The sequence below is a fragment of the Phyllobates terribilis genome, unplaced genomic scaffold (genome assembly GCF_046119375.1).
Source record: "Phyllobates terribilis strain yellow unplaced genomic scaffold, ASM4611937v1 Scaffold_5__5_contigs__length_657084704, whole genome shotgun sequence".
NCBI lineage: Eukaryota > Metazoa > Chordata > Amphibia > Anura > Dendrobatidae > Phyllobates > Phyllobates terribilis.
The window spans coordinates 63,073,287-63,090,813 of NW_027362765.1; the positions used below are offsets into that span (position 1 = coordinate 63,073,287).

The window sequence follows — 17,527 nt, forward strand, 5'->3', positions numbered from 1 at the left end:
ACACTTACAGAAAACAATTTCTTAGAACATTCATGCCTAGAACCATTACAGCAAAACCCTCATCCTCTACGTTAGATACAATGCCACCCTGTCTTTGGAGCTTAATGTTCCTAATCCGAATAATGGGCTCCCAGTAACCCTGGTGAGGTATGGGTTGACCATTACTAGCTATAATGTTCATCCAGATATCTGGAGGGTTATTTAAGTCACTAAAGTCCCAATGTTCAAGATATGCCCTCTTCTGCAAAGTAGTTACCTGTGAGCCAGTGTCGACGAGAGCTTCCAGAGGGACCCCGTTTACCAGGACAGTTATGTGTGGGCAGGGCGAGATGAAGGGAGGCACCCACCTGGATGCTCCCTCTGGACCTTTTCTTCTTCCTCCCGAGGGGCGGTCCTCAGCCTCGGGGGAGGCCCGTTTAACTGAAAGCACTGGGCCTCGGTGTGTTCATATCTGTGGCAGTGCTAACAGAAAGGTCTCTTACGGTGTACAGCTTAACCTGGAGGCAGACTTCTTGGTGGAGACTCAGGAGAGAGAGAGTTCTGTCCTGGGCTTGCTCCCTGGAGCGCGAAGGTGAAATAATCAGATTTTTGATCTGCTGATCTTCATATTTACATACTTAGCATTACAGAGAGCTGCCAATACAAGGCTGACATGAAAAGCAAACATATTATCCCCCTTGCTACCGCACCAAGGCAAGTGGGAAGAGCGAGGCTAAGTGCCAGAATCTTATCGATGTGCCATTTCTGGGGCCGCTGAGGGCTGATATTATTAGCCTCGGAGGGGGGCAGTATCCATGGCTCCTTCCCTGGCTATTAATATCAGCTCACAGCTGTCTGTTTAGCCTTTGCTGGATAGATTTTACAGGGGTACACTACGTCAAATTTTTCTGGGGTTACCCTGTAATCGACCAGTTAACCCTAATCAAACAGCTGTTTGATGTCATTAATAACCCGGAATATTTGGCCCCTTCCCTGTCTTGTAATATCAGCACCCAGTGTTCAGTTTTCCCTCTGCTGGTTACGCCATTTTTTTATTTAATTCTTCATTTTACACTCAACAGGGACTGAATATAACTCCCATCATTGTCAACTCCCATTATTGACAAGGAACAATGATGAGAGTTGTCTTTAGCAGCTAGTGCCTGGGATCAGCGCAAACTGTACTGCTTTTCCCAGGCACCAGTACGTGTCACACGGACATACGGATACACGGATGTCACATACGGACATATGGATGGCACACGGACCAAGAATCTCACCAGTACTGTTTTTTCCTGTACAGGAGGAATCACCAGGATGTGTGAAGGAGGTTTAAGAAGGTGTATCCTTCCGCCAAGGCCTCAGAAGCCAATATATGTATCGTGATAGTGGCTCTGTTAGTGAATCTTTGCCCACCACAATTGGGCAGCCTGGAGGGGCTGTCAAAGATTTGTGGAACTTTGGAATAAAATAACGATTAGCGTTTTTCGAGTTACATGGGAAGAAGTTTTTAGGCCAATTTTTTAGAAATTGTGCCCAGCTCTACAAAATGACTCAGAAAAGATTTTAATTTATTTCTAAACTTAAAATTCGGATTATATGGTAATTCACTATAGGTCACAGTCTTTGGCAATTGTCTGAGGGCCTCTGATACATAGCAGTCTCTAGGTAGGAGGACTATATTTCTCCCTTTGTTCGCTTGCTGTATAACAATGTCTTTTTTCATTTGAAAATTTATTAGAGCTTCTTTCTCTTCTTTAGATAATTTTTTATGGGTATGGGATAACATAATGATTGAACTTCATTTAGAACTTGTTTCTGGAATAAATCTATGATGTTTCCTGACTGAATTGGGGGCATATAGGTAGATGGTAACCCTCCTGTAAAAGCCTTTACTTCACGTTCCTCAGACGCTGAGTGTGAATCCTGTTCTGAAGACAGATTCAATAGCAAAGTCGCATCTCTTTGAAGGGAGACCTCACTGAATCCTAGAGGCCCAATCACACAGGGAGTCTCTCCTGCTTTTCTGGATGTAATTAAATGTGTGGCAGTGTTGAATGCTTTAAACAGATGGATTTTTCTCACTGCTTTAAAATGGTCAATTTGAAAAGTCCAATTCATTCATTAATCAAAAATGTAAGCCCTTTGATAACAGTGAGGTAGTAGCCTCATCAAATGTAAAGTCAGTCAAGTTAATAATAGTAAGATCTTTTGTATAGTCTCTGTCTAGTGTCTCCAAACGACTTGCTTCCGTTTTGTTCCTGTTTTTCTTGGGTCGTCCCCTCTGATTGATTTCCTAAAGCGATATTTAATGCACCAGGTGTAGAAAATGTTTTGGAGATTTTTTGTGGTGGTCTCTGTACACACTGTTGGAAACTTTCTGATGCGCTGGAGTCTTAATCAGTAGTCCAATAATGAGTTGATCTTTTTTTCTGGTAACTCCGCTGTCTGGTTTTTTGTTTACCCCAGTGGAAAATCCGACCAGAGTCATAATCTGATTTGTCTCATAAAAATGTATCTTTCTTTCTCTGTTTGTATATGGACCAATTTCTTCTCTAATTTGGAGAAAAAAATTGTAACTAGATTACCTGTGCCTCTAGTTCTGTTTTTACTTTTTCCAACTCAAGGGATACTTCATTATATTCTTTTTCATTCTGCTTAAGGATTAAATCCATTCAATTTTTTGAGTAGTCTAAGTGTATTTTTTCCCTATGTGACAGAGCCACTGGTCTGATATATGAGGGGACGTATGTGTCACTCGGGTTGCTCTCCTTTGTGAACGGAGACCTACTGAATTTCTGCCAGCATGTTATATGCTGGGGGTTAACTCTTTTAAAGGGTGTGGTTTTATGTGAATGACATAGAGACGGGAGGGACGTCATTCACCATACCTCCCCTCAGGGTGTGGCTGAGCATGGTTTAAATGTTCAATCCTGTTTTTTTCTGTGTTGTGGTCTGCAGAGGCAAGGTCTCCAGGCTGGGAAGGCTTCAGCTCAGGATGGAGCTGAAGGCTGGGATTACACCCTGTGTGGGCGAATTCCACACACATATGGACTGTGCTATCGTTTTGCTTTTGTTTTGTCGTTTTGCCAGTAAGGCCGTGTTTATTTTTTGCTGGAGTTGCAGGGCTTTATGCCTTATAATAAAGCCTGCAGAGAAAACCCGGTTCCTGAGTCTACTTCCGGAAGCAGCCGAGCGAGTCGTCTTGCCACACCAAGTTGTTACAAAGTTCTTATCTTTGTGGAATTGAGACATCTCTTTGAAGACTCTGAGCCCCCTAGGGACTCGTTTACATTCCTGATGAGGTTTAAGAGAATTAATCGTCCAAAATAGGCGTATCTCCCTTTCCGCTAAAAGAGTAATTCTTTCCAGAGACAGGATACTGATGACCTGTAACTCATCCTTTAGATTGTAGTCCATAAAAAATGCACCTGCACGTGCACATAATGCCCATATTGTGCTCCAGGAGACACACACATTGTAAATTAAGTGGGTTCTTATCACTATAGTAAGGCTAAGGCTGTGTGCCCACTATGCGTTTTTAAGCGTTTCCGCAGCGGCAATTCCGCTGCAGAAACGCTTAAAAAACGCTTGGTAGAAGGTCTGCCATGTTCCCCAATGATAATCCGCATGTGCTGTGCACATGCTGCGGAAATTTCCGCTGTGGATGATTATTATTGCGGAGAAAAACGCAGCACTATCAATTATTTTGCGGAGGCACTGTGTTTTCGCCGCCATTGACTTGCATTGGAACGCATGGATTCCGAATCACTGCAACTGTACATGCGGAATCGAAGCGTTTCAATGTGCGGATGGTACCCGGGTGTAGAGAAGAGGAGGCTCTCCTCCAGACCCGGGTACCATAGAACCTGTAAAAAAAAAGAATAAAATAAAATATATACATTATACTTACCTTCTGATGGCCCCCGGAGTCCTTGTCTGTGCTTGCAGGCAGCTCGCGGTGGACTGAAGGACCTGCGCTGACGTCATTTAGTCATGTGACGGGTCACGCGACTGTGACGTCGGCAGGTCCTTAAATCTACCGCCAGCTGCCGGCAAGCACAGAGAAGGACTCCGGGGGCCATCAGAAGGTAAGTATAGATTTTTTTATTTTGTAACATTTTTGAGGAAAATGGGGGGTGCGTCTTATAGTCCGAATGTTGGGGGGGGGTTTATATATATGTTGGTTGTGGGGGGACGGTAGCGGTGGAGGAGCGGGGCACAGGAGGCAGCAGCCGCCCACTGCAGCCTACACTATCCCCGCTGCTAAAGAAAATGAATATTCACTGCATACCAGGATGGGGATGAGGGGTGCCATGCATACCAGGACAGGGATGAGGGGGCCATGTATACCAGGACAGAGATGAGGGGTGCCATGCATATCAGGATAGGGATGAGGGGTGCCATGCATACCAGGATGGGTATTGCTGTGCCATGCATACCAGGATGGGGATTGCTGTGCCATGTATACCAGGATACAGATTAGGGGTGCCATGCATACCAGGATAGAGATTAAGGGTGCCATGCATACCAGGATAGAGATTAAGGGTGCCATGCATACCAGGATAGGGATGAGGGGTGCCATGCATACCAGGATAGGGATGAGGGGTGCCATGCATGCCAGGACCGGGATGAGGGGTGCCATGCATACCAGGATAAGGATAGGGGGATATTACCCCTATACCAGTGTCAGCAGAAGACCCCCTCCCCGTTAAAAGTGCATCATGAACACATTTTTTGCTTAAATTTTTTTTTATTATTTTCCTCCTCTAAAACCTAGGTGCGTCTTATGGTCTGAAAAATATGGTAAATCCATGCCAGTTGCATGGATTTATATAGTGTGACCAAGTTGTCAAGCACTTTCCAAGTGATGCTAAAATCGCTTGGAAAGCACTTGACAACCCGCATGCAGAAATGCATGTGAAGAAAGCTTCACATCCGCATGTCCCTGGCAGGAAAAACGCATGTACAATTCGCATGCGTTTTTTCTGCCAGGGAGATGCAGAAATGCTCAGGAAAAAATCTAGAGCATTTCTGCATTGTGGGCACATAGCCTAAATGTGGTTTGCGCGCACTGCAAGGCTCAGAAGCGAGGGGGAGATTTGAATTTGGGAAAGTGGATATTGCGGATTGGTTTATGGAAGCCATGTTGCTTTTCAAGAGCCTTTGAACCACTAATAATGTGGAAACCTCTGTTTTAATATTTGACAGATGATGGACCTGAGTGGGGGCTTGTTTTTTTGTGAGATGAGTAGAAGTTTTTCTTGGTATCAATTTAACCTACATAACATTGTTTGGTGGCTTTTTATTCCATATTTGGGAGGTAGAATGAACAAACAGTTGAGCACCAAGCTCCACTGGTTCATGATATGAGGTTTTCTATTAGACTGTGAACTGTCATTGTCTTGGTGAATAATTAAATATTTTTACATAACTTGCCATTTTTTCTGACAGCTTAAGTAGAAATGTTCAAAAATATAAATTTCATGGATATTGTATTAAAAAATAATTGGTTTTATTCGTGGCAGATGACTGTACCAGGAGATCGGAGGGCCAGCTGACATCTTCAATTTTTAAATCAGATGATCTTGAGATCCCACAGGATACAATTGAAGTGAATGCCATTACTCCAGATATACCATCATCCCTTCACAGCAGAGATCTGTCATCTGATTCTTTGAAACAGCTCCTGTCTTCTGATTCATTATCGACTACTAAGGAAAATCAAAGTCATGAAATCAGCATTAAAAAACAAATTTCTCCTAAAGCAAAGAAGCCATTTTCACATTCAGAATATGGAAATAGTTTTCCCCTTGAAAAGTCTTTTTTCAAGCATAAAAAAATTCACACAGCAGAGAATAGATTTTCTTGTTCCAAGTGTGGGAAATGTTTTAACCAGAAATTAGATCTTATCAGACATCAGAGAACTCACACAAGGGAGAAGCCCTTTTCCTGTTCAGAATGTGGGAAATATTTTGAAAAGAAATGTCTACTTATTACACATGTAAGAACTCACACAGGGGAGAAGCCTTTTTCATGTTCAGAATGTGGGAAATGCTTTAACCAGAAATCAAATCTGAACAGACATCAGAGAACTCACACAGGTGAGAAGCCCTTTTCCTGTTCAGAATGTGAGAAATATTTTAAACATAAACGTGATCTTGTTCTACACCAAATAACTCACACAGGGGAGAGGCCTTTTTCCTGTTCAGAATGTGGGAAATGTTTTAACCAGAAATGGATTCTTGTTGAACACCAGAGAATTCACACAGGGGAGAAACCTTTTTCATGTTCAGAATGTGGGAAATGTTATATCCAGAAATCGACTCTTCTTAAGCACCAGAGAACCCACAGAGGGGAGAAACCTTTTCCATGCTCAGAATGTGGGAAATGTTATATCCAGAAATCGACTCTTCTTAAGCACCAGAGAACCCACATAGGTGAGAAACCTTTTTCATGTTCAGAATGTGGGAAGTGTTATACCCAGAAATCGACTCTTCTTAAGCACCAGAGAACTCACACAGAGTCGAAGCCTTTTCCATGTTATTAGCGTGGGAAATATTTTACAAGGAAATCAGCTCTTAATAAACATCAGAGAACTCACATAGGGAAGAAGCCTTTTTGCTCTTTAGAATGTAGAAATGTTTTAACCAGAAATCAGATCATAGAAAATTCACACAGAAACCTTTTTCTTGTTCGGAATCTGAGAAATGTTTTTTTAAATGAATAAACTTTATTGAACACCAAATAACATAGTTTACAGCAGAATAATTATTTTACATGTCGTCATACAGTACAGGTACAGGAATAGTACCTATATAAACCATTTGTTCATTTAATGTCTTCGAATAACAACCATATAGTTCTCCCCATTCCAACACAAAACTAACATCCACCCTCCCCACATTGTGCATTACAGTAAAACCATGCCCATACTCAAATAGGTGTTACTCTTAGACAATTAGTCAAGTACATCAACCTACAACCCAGACAGGTAATAATCATAATTTATAGAATCAGCAAATGAAATAAGACATCTCTAGCCAGCTCCTCGAAAACTACAGCTGTTCATCTAATCCAGTCTCCCCATACTTTGCCAAATTTACCACCAACCACCCCCCTCTTGATATAAACCTTTTTTCCCATTATAATGGAAATAGACCACTTCTTCTACACAGGGAGGTCTGGCTGCCAGCCAGTGTGTGGCAGTGGATGGATTTTCTAGTTTAGTAGAGTATTTTAGCAATAGCTAACTGTACCTGGGGAGATCCTCCCACCTCCGTTAATATGAACACACAGGTTTTCACACTAAGTGTGGTTTGAATATTAAACACTTCTGCTATTAATCTACCAACATCCTCCACCCCCCCCAAGTCCCCACCAGACTCGGGCATGTCCAAAACATGTGCATCAGGTCCACATTTTCTCCCCTGCAAAGCGGACAACAGTCATCCGTCTTTAGTCCCATTCTATACAATACCTTGGGGGTCATATAAACTCTATGAACTAGAAAAAGTTGAGACCTTCTTTGCGTCATATTTATTGAATGCAACCCTGGAGATTCCAGCACTTCATTCCATTCCTCTGTAGAAATGTTACCAACATCCTCCTCTCTTTTACTCTGAACCTGAGCCATGGTGTCACCCAAAATCTTTAGCAACAATGAGCTGTATACCAAAGAGCTGATTCCCTTCAATGAATTTCTCTGTACTACGAAGTTTAACAGCTCATTAGAGGATATAGAAAGATCAGAGATGACTTTCTGATCCCATATTGCATGTCTTAGTTGCAAGTATTTAAAGAATTCAGTTTCACGCAAATTAATCTCCTATTTCAGCTGTTCGAACGACTTGAGATGGTTATCAAAGTATAGCTGATGCACTTATTTCAATCCCTGATTCTTCCATTCTCCAAATCCCACCAATCTCCGCAACTCCTGTAGATTAAAGTTATTCAAGATAGGTGAGTACTTTGAGCAGTCTGTCATTCCAAGCAGGAAAAATATATATCTTTGTACTGTGTTCTCCAGTAGATAGAAAAATATTAAGATTTGAGAGCCCTCAGTGGTTGATACCTTTTAATGGCTACCATCTTTTCAGTTAACCATTAAAAGGTGTTAACCACTGAGGACTCTCAAATCTTAGTATTTTTCACTCCAAACAGTCTTTTACACGTCCACCAAATTTTATGGACCAGTGACCGGGTAGGGTATAAACTCGGACTACCTACAAATCTGTGTGATTCCAGTAAATTCTCCCCTCCTCCCAAGTATTTTAATACTATCGATCCTGCTTCGTGGGCCTCCTTCAGTGCCCAGCCTTGGAAGCTGGGAACTGAAATAGAAGACACTAAGTAGTACCCCCAGATATGAGGCAAAGCTACCCTCCCCACCTGATTTTTTGGTAATTGCATTTTTCCCAGTCTTATTCTGGGGGTCCGTCTTTTCCACACCAAATCTCTAAAGCTGTTGTGCATTTTCCTAAACCAGTATTTAGGAATCCAGACAGGTGAGTAAAGTACAATGTGCAGAAGCCATGGCATTAAGCACATCTTAATGAGGTTTACTCTACCCAAGGCTGACCGATGTAGTTTTTCCCATATACACACTTTACTCCTCATTTTAATAACTAGTGGACTTAGATTTAAAAGAATAAACTCCTGTGGTTTATTAGTAATGTAAATCCCCAGATACTTACATTTCTGAACTACTGGAATATTGGACAGACTCTCCCAAATAGCAGTACTCCTGGAATCCACAGGTAGAAGAGCGGATTCAGACAAGTTTATTGTCGGCCCTGAAAAGATCTCAAATCTCTCAATTGTGTCCATCATGTTTGGAATAGAGTTATCCGAGTCATTAATGAATAATAATAGGTTATCAGCATATAGCTCAATCTTTTATTCTTTGTTGCCATACCTAAAGCCCTCTATTCCCGGGTGTCTTCTAATAATACAAACGAACAGTTCTACTGCAAGTGCAAAGAGAAGCTGCGATAGCGGCCAGCCTTGTCTAGTCCCCCTGAAAAGCTAAAATCGCTCTGACTTTCCACCAGTAGCCCTTACTGTAGCCTTTAGGGATTCATATAGAATCTTAATCCATTTAATGAAATTAGGAACGAATCCCATCTCCCCCAGCACCTCTCACATATACTCCCACTCCACACTATCAAATTCCTTAGCAGAAAATACGGAAAAACTAGACCTTTTCACCTACAAGAGTAATATCTGACATTACATGCCTTCCTCAGGATTGTGTTCCGATCCTTGAAGTGAAGAATTTTAATCAGGATTGGTCTAGGAGGCCTTCCCAGTGGGCCTGGTCAATGTGAGCCCTCTCCATTGCAAACAGAGGGAGGAGAGACTCTTTTTTGAAAATCTCCCACTGCCACTTTTCGATAAACCCGTCAGGATCCCTTGTCTTCCACTTTCTCCGGGACGCTGACCAGCCGGACATAGTTGCGCCTTTGGCTTGTATCCAGGTCGTCCACCTTAGCCAGGAGAGCCACCAACACCTGGGAATAATTTTGAATGTCGCCACGGATGGCGGGAGAGCATCCTCCAGCAGCCGCACTCTCCCCTCAACTGACGTAGTACGTTCCGCCAGTTTTTGAACATCATGCCGGATAACGGGGATAGTTTCTTGAATGTGGCCTACCTGGCCCTTCAATGAGACTAGACTGGTATTATTTTGGTTACATTAAATACGTCCAGAAGGGAGGGGGGTTCCCTCAGGGGTGTTTCACCAGGACTAGAGCCCTTTCCCTTGGGAGATTTCCCCACATTTGAACATGTTGAAATGGATCGAGTCAGTCTCAGGGTATGAAAAATCCCACACAGATAGAAGTCATTATCATACCTAGAGTGGGAAAAATTAATTACTGGAAAATTGTATTCTAATGACTATCAAAAATAATTCAGATGGGGAGAAGGTATATATGTTATTGACAAATTGTCCAAAAACATATAACATGCAGTTGTATATGTCATGAACGTATAAACACTCACACATGGGAAACACCGCAAGTATACCCAACTGGTCCCTGTACAGACTAGAAAGGCTCTAGCCGCACAAATCGAAATACCACCTCGGACCTAACTCACTAATATGCCATTAAGGGGTTTCTCATACTTCCTAAGGAACAAGACGGGCGGCCGCAACACACTGTAAACAAGGGGAAAGGAAAGTGGGAAGTAAGATACAAAAACCCTGGGTGAGAAACAAAAACATAGGGCAGAGGGGGTAAGCTGAGGACAACCAAAAATATAACTTCCCAGAAATCTAACAGTGTGTAGGGATTTTACTCACTTGGGTGCGATGGGAGGCAAGCAGGAGCCATGTTCCTTAAAAACTTCATCTTGGTTTATTACCTAATAAACCCAGCAAAAGTAAAGTAATACAAACAGCCTTTAGTTCAGGCAAAACAAAGTAAAATGTCCACTAAGCAAGTCTCTGCTTAAGCCAGTCCTGTGGGCACACAGGTTGCGTAGCGTTCAGCTCACTGGCTCAGTGCGGCAAACAACACACAGGAGGCCTTCTCCCTCCAAAAACCCAGACCATGTACCAAACAACGGAATTCATTTTAAAGGCTGTTAATCATACCCAGAGGTGAGGTATGTTGGTAGCGGACTCGCCCAACTCTCCAAGCTACCCACAACCCGGTCCCTGGTGCACCAAATGATCCTCTCAGTGCTTACGTGCACTAATGAAACACTCCGGGTTACATAACAGAGGACAGACATCTCTGTGACACATACTTACCATCAACTATGTGACCATTAGCCACCTTACAATTGGTAGAAGGAATAGGTGCTGGGAGGGAAAGCAAACAGACTCGCTGCAAGAAAACAACTGGAGTTTGCCAAGCAAGGTAAACCCCTTAGCTGAAGGGCTGGAACTCCTGAACACACATCCACCAAGAGGTATAGCAAGCAAATAAGTGCAGTGAAGGGAAGGGTGAGCATATAAAATAACACCCAGAATGTGATAGGGCAAACCAGAACAGGAAAATAAATGAGAAACAGTTGGAGAGGCGCAAACCAAGAAAGGAAAACAAAGACAATAGAAACCCATCAGCATTTGGGCAGAGAAGAAAAGGCAGTAGCTGAGCAGACAGAAGAACCGACCAGAAGGTCACTGGTAGTGATGAGCGAGCACTAAAAGGCTCGGTACTCATTACTTGGTTCCCGTAAATCGTAATGCTCGTGTTTTTGACCCAAGTAACGAGTACAATGTAAGTCATGGGGAAACTCGAGCATTTTTACGGTGGCCCCCCAAGAGGTCAGGAGGGATTCTAAAAATAGGTCAAATCGATGGAACCAGTGCTGAAATGACATGGGAACAGCATGGGGAAGACCCCTGGAAGCATCTCTGAATCCCAGGGCACTGCTGTGAACAATGTTGTCAGAGTATTACGCCATTTTTATGGAATAACAATAAAACATACAAAAACTAAGCTAAAATGGATTTTCCTGGAAAATTTGTTAAGAAACATCTTTTCCAGGGAAATGACTTGTATATGAGGCAAAATAAATAACAAAAATGCTCCTCCACACCTTGGGCCATGTTCACACGTAGTGTTTTTGATGCGTTTTTGCACTTTCGCATTAATTCAACAGTGAAAAATACATTCACCAGTAAATGTAATTTTAACATTTTACTACCTTATCTGGCCATGTGGTGTTTGAGACATGATCAGACACATCCTGTTTCATTTATGAAGGAGGGACTCTGAAAGTCACAAAGCCTATTTTTACAGGGCCATCAGGCGGCCCTTACTATTGCAAGAGGGCCATCTGCCGACTATACTTTGCATAGCTACATATTGCTACTGCAACATAACGTATCCATCTTAGGTGGTCAAATTTTCTTTTTCTTATGTATTCTATAAAGCTTGAAATTTGGATGTCTAGCAGGCAGCACTCACAATTTATAGAGTGCCAACAGGCAGCCTACACTATTTTTAGAGGGCCAGCAGTCGTCTTGGGGACTTGTAAGACCAAGATAGAGCTTTTTCGTAAAGCACATCATTCAACTGTTTACTGTAAATGGAATGAGGCCTACACATAAAAGAACAAAGTACTTACAGTCAAATATAGTGGAGGTTCAAAGATATTTAAGGGTTGTTTTGCTGCCTCTGGCACTGTGTGCCTTGACTGTGTGCAAGGCATCATGAAATGTGAAGATTCCCAAAGGATTTTGGGTCGCAATGTAGTGTCCAATGTCATGAAGCTGGATTTGCATACTAGGTCATGGGTCTTCCAGCAGGACAATGACCCCAAACATACTTCAAGAAGCACCCAGAAATGGATGGAAACAAAGCACTGGAGAGTTCTGAAGTGGTAATTAAAGCTCCAGTAGCGTCAAGTCTTCCACCACTACCTCTTATATAAAGAAGCTACAGAGAAGCTGAGAATGGACACATTAAATCATTAAATTTCTGTCAACTTCGATGATTTTCTATCAACTATGATACATTTTATGATTTTTATGAGAAATAAACTTTGATTAATTTGTGAGTACAGATCACCGTTAAAATTATGAATCGGTCAATGAGTGTATGGAAGGAAACTAAATCTAGTTGTGGACTGTAGAAGAGATGTATGTGACCAGAATGAACACTCATTTCCAGCAGATGTTACCATCTAGCACCTGTCCCTATGCTAGCCATAGTGCAATAGCTCACCCGTACATGAACCGCAGATAAGAGAGGTAATATTATAGAATAAAAAATAGATTTTAACCGGCTCCAAAGAGGATTTTTTGGTGCAGGGTAGCACCAAACTGTGGAGGAATGCAAGCAACCTTGCCTGCTTTGATAAATTTCTGAGTGCAGACTATATTAAAAAACATGAATCTGTCAATGATTTTTTTGAAAAAAGCAATCAAGTTATGGACTGTGGAAGAGATGTATGCAACCAGAATGAACACTCATTTCCAGCTGATGATATCTAGCACGCACCTGTCCCTATTCTAAATGCAGTTAACAGCGATATCAATAGGGAATAAAATAGTTTTTGTTTGTTTGGCTGTAGCAGCAACTATCTAGTTATGGACTGTAGAAGAGATGTATGTGACCAGAATGAACAGTCATTTCCAGCAGATGTTACCACCTAGCCCCTGTCCCTATTCTAAATGCAGATAAAAGCGGTATCAATAGGGAATAGAATTTTTTATTTTTTTTTGTTTGCTTTCAGCAGCAAGAGTATAAGGCAATAATCCCTGTTTGGATGCGTGTAATACGCTATCCATGGTGCGATAGCTAACCCGTACATGAATTGCAGATATGAGAGGTAATATTGTAGAATATAGAATCGATTTAAATTGGCCAAAAATTATTAAGGAGTAGGTCTCCTAGACTGTTATTGCGTATGCAGTAAATTCAAGGGTTGCTAAAAATTAGGACGCACTTCCATACCCCTTTGAAGAGACATAGTGGTTGGCCTCAGTCAATTTTTTTTCCCATTATTAAGGATTGGGTCTCCTAGACTGGTATACATATATATTTTATAGAATGTTAGAGGTAGGACTCTAAAAATAGTTCCTATGGGCATCATAAACACCCTTAAAAAAATTATGTCAGTGTTGCATGATGGTCACCCTGATGATATAGTGGTGGAGGATGAGGAGAAGGAGGAGGAAGGTCGACGACATAAAATAGATGAAATCCTGAAGCGTATACCTATGTCTAGGTGTAAAGGGGTGCATGGGAATAGACCCCCCCAAAAATCCACTGGATTTGAGTTGATGTTCCACTGCTATCATTCAGTGGTGTTGAGAAGTCTGGCCCAATACAGCCCTTTTTCATTTTGATAAGAGTCAGCCTGTCAGCATTTTCAGTTGACAGGCGGATGTGCCTATCAGTTATAATACCGCCAGTGGCATTAAAAACCCACTCTGACAAAACACTAGTGGTAGGCAGGCCAAATCCTCCAAGTCATAGAGAGATAGGTATCCAAGCTTGACACATGGCATGAACTAATAGTTGTAAGGCACAGAGAAATTATGGAGGACGCTGGTGCGGTCGCCAACGTACTCCTTCAGCATCTTCAAAAATTTTCCCTCTTTGTCAGAGTACCCTATGCATCAGGGCCTGGGCGCTGGGAGGGTCTGAGAAAATTATCCCAGACCTTTGACAGTGTTCCCCTGCCTCTGCTGCATCTGGTATGTGTCTCCCTCGCCTGTACTCATTGGTTGTCCAAGAAACTGTGACCTCTGCCGCCATCGTTGTCAAATAGGAATTTTTTTAATAATTCTTCAACAAGGGCCTTCTGGTATTGCAACATTTTATTAGACCTCTCCACCATGGGAAGGAGAGATAGAAAGTTCTCCTTGTAGCACGGGTCTAGAAGTGTGGCCAACCAGTGATTACTGTTGCCCAAATGCGTACAACGCGAGGGTCACAGGAAAGGCAGCTGAACCTAAACTCAGCCATGTGTGCCAGACTGCCAACAGCCAAGACTTCCCTGTCCCCACCAAGAGGATGACTGTTCATGTTCTCCTCATCACCCACCTGGTCCTCCTCCTCCCCCTATTCAGGCCATCCTCTTTGAGCATATGGTATGAATGTGGTTTGGGTAGTACCGTCTGTAGCGCAGAAAACCAGCTCCTGTTCCTCCTCTTCCTCCTCATTATTATCACCCAATCCACATTGAGATGAGATGAGGCTGGGCTGTGTAGCATCACCCTGTATAGTTGGTTGCATCTCATCGTGCTCCACCTGCAAAGCCTCCTCTTTAATTGTGAGCAGCAAGCATTTCGGTAGGCAGAGAAGCGGGATGGTGACGCTAGTTATGGCATCATTGCCACTCACCGTCTTGGTGGAGTCCTCAAAGTTTTGGACAACCGCACAGATGTCAGACATCCATGCCCACTCATCAGCTCTTATGTGCGGATGCTGACTGGAATACAGATGGGCGTGTTGAAGCTGGTACTCAACAACTGCCCTCTGCTGCTCACAAATCCTTCCCAACATATGCAACGTTGAGTTGCAACGCGTGGTGACATCACACACCAGTCAGTGAGCTGGAAGCTACAAACGCTGCTGAAGCACTGCTAGGGCAACGGAAGCTGTAGCTCACTATCCGAAATGGGCACACACGCAGCGTACTTTCACAAGCAGCTCAGGCAGATCATGGTAGGTTTTGAGAAACCGCTGAACCACTAATTTGAGCATATGGGCCAGTCATAGTGTGTGTGCGAGGTTGCCAAGCTTCAGACTTCAGAGCCGCCACAAGGTTCTGGCCATTGTGAGACATGACCATGCCTAGTTGTAGGTTCAGTGGTGGGAGGCATAGATCTGCCAGCTCTGTTACAACTTTCTACAACTCTGTGGGTGGGTGGCTGCGTATTTGCTGTTGCGTTCCAAGGGCTGAGGTAGGGACAACTGAACGCTGCGCTGGGACAAGGACACGGACGTGGTTGCTGACGGTGGTGGTTGCAAGTGTGCAATGACAGGTGCAGGGTGGGAGGCATCTTCGCCTACGTCATGGACAGGGGATTGGCGTGAACACACAACAGCGGAATAGGCAGTGGTGTCACCCGCAGACAATGTTTCTGGACCCTGGCGTTTGGCCCAACTAGTTGGGTGCTTTGCTGTCATGTGCCTGAGCATGCTGATGGAGGTCAGGCTGGCAGTTTTGCTGCCCTTGCTGATGCTAGCATGGCAGTTGTTGCAAATGGCCTTTTTGGAAATATGTTAAGGAACATCCTTTTCAGGGTAATGACTTGTATATAAGGCAAAATAAATAACCAAAAGCTTCTCCACACCTTGGGCTATGTTCACTCGTAGCGTTTTTGATGCGTTTTTGCATTGCTTTCAACGGTGAAAAATGCATTCACCAGGAAATGTCATTTTAACATTTTACTACCTTATCTGGCCATGTGGTGTGTGACACATCATCAGACACATGCATACAGTGCTGAAAAGACATGAGAACAGCATAGGCAGGACCCCTGGATGCATCTCTGACTCCCAGGTCACTGCCTAAAAGTGTGCCCATCATAAGTGATCCTTGGCGCATGCGAAGATGCCTCCCGCCATGCCCCTGTCGTTGCAGACTTGCAACAATCACCATCCACGTCCTTGTCCCACCGCAGCGTTCAGTTATCCCTACTCCATTCCTTGGAATGCAAGTGCAAGTATGCAGCCATCCACCCACAGGCTGCAATACTATACTGCCACATTTTTGGACAGCTGCTTGCACTTGAGATGTGGCCTTTTAGGCTCATGGAGGTGGAAGCTGTCCACAACCTCATGGCGGCGGCGGCCGGGTGTCCATACTCGGTCCCCAGCCACCACTATTTCTCCCGGTATCGTCTCCGCCTTCCACAAGCAAGGGTCCCACAACATTACTGCTGGTACTTTTCTGTGGGAATCTGCTTTCCTCCTACCAGCCTGTTATAAATTCCAGTGAACTATGGTACGACACCATGGTATTAGCACTGCCCCCAGTACCAGTAGCGAAGCCATCCCCAATTTCCTTCTCAGGAATTCTATTTGGTAGACTGAGTGGCTGCCCAAATACATTAGTTTCTCACAAAGGAGCTGAAGATAGAGTGGCATTAGGTGCAAGTTTCTCCAGCCTGTTAGATATCAGAGGGTGAACGGCAGCACATTGGCTCAGTGGTTAGCACTGAAGCCTTGCAGCGCTGGGATCCTGGGTTCAAATCCCAGCAAGGACAACATCTGCAAGGATTTTGTATGTTCTCCCCGTGTTTGCTTGGGTTTCTACCTCAGTAAAAAAGGAGCCATAGAGTGTCCGGGAACATTCCCACACACTTTTCTTAGCCAGAACTGCTTCTCAGCATTGTTGGATAGTCCCACCAGAGAATCCTCGGGTGGGTCTGGCTTCTCCATCAGGAGAGTTCATGATAGCGCAAACTTTGCAGCAGCTTTGGGGCTCTTGAGCGGGGGAGAAAGGTGAGCCCTCATAATCAAATCCTCTGGTGGGCTCAATGTTTTTCAGTTTGAAACTGCTTCTCAGTGGGAGTTGTATTTCAACACAGCCATATTCTTTAGCTCAGTGAAAGGACTGGCATAGAGGGAAACCGTATCTACTCCGGCTGTCATTTCTCCGTCACCAGGTTCCGCCCATTGTCACACACGACCATGCCTGGCTGTATGTTCATCGGTGGGAGCCACAGATCAGGCTGCTGTGTTACAGTTTTCAACAACTCTGCAGCGGTGGGCGGTTTGTCACCTAAGTATTAAGCATGTTATTTTCAGCACAGCCTGTTGCCGCTTGGCCAAGGTAGTGCTGCAGTGCTTTCAGCTTGTGACTGATGTGGTCATTTCGGAGATGGAGGCCGAACTGGAGGAGGATTACATTGAGGTTACATTGGTGACTCTGGTTTTTATACTAAAGAAAGATCCTACTGTGTTTTTCTTTTTTTTTATGTTATTTTTTAAGACAAATGCATTCTCTGGGAAATGTCATTTTAACATTTTACAACCTTATCTGGACATGTGGTGTGTGACACATCAGACACATCCTGTTTCATTTATGATGGAGGAACTCTGAAAGTCACAAAGCCTATTTTTTTTACTAT

General features: G+C 43.5%; 2 protein-coding genes across 5 annotated transcripts in view; both read left to right on the top strand.

The window, feature by feature from the left end:
* Window positions 1-6,698, top strand: part of LOC141271999 (uncharacterized) — a 71,958-nt gene extending 65,260 nt beyond the window's left edge. For 2 of the 4 annotated variants that reach the window (XM_073682276.1, XM_073682274.1), the window contains one exon: window positions 5,508-6,697. In XM_073682276.1, coding sequence (XP_073538377.1) covers window positions 5,508-6,529 — 1,022 coding nt within the window. In that variant the 3' untranslated portion in view covers window positions 6,530-6,697. Of the gene's footprint in view, window positions 1-5,507 lie in introns of all 4 variants that reach the window. The other 2 variants (XM_073682273.1, XM_073682275.1) reach the window with 2 other exon arrangements.
* Window positions 1-17,527, top strand: part of LOC141271986 (uncharacterized) — a 1,184,418-nt gene that overhangs the window by 1,110,147 nt on the left and 56,744 nt on the right. The window lies entirely within an intron of this gene.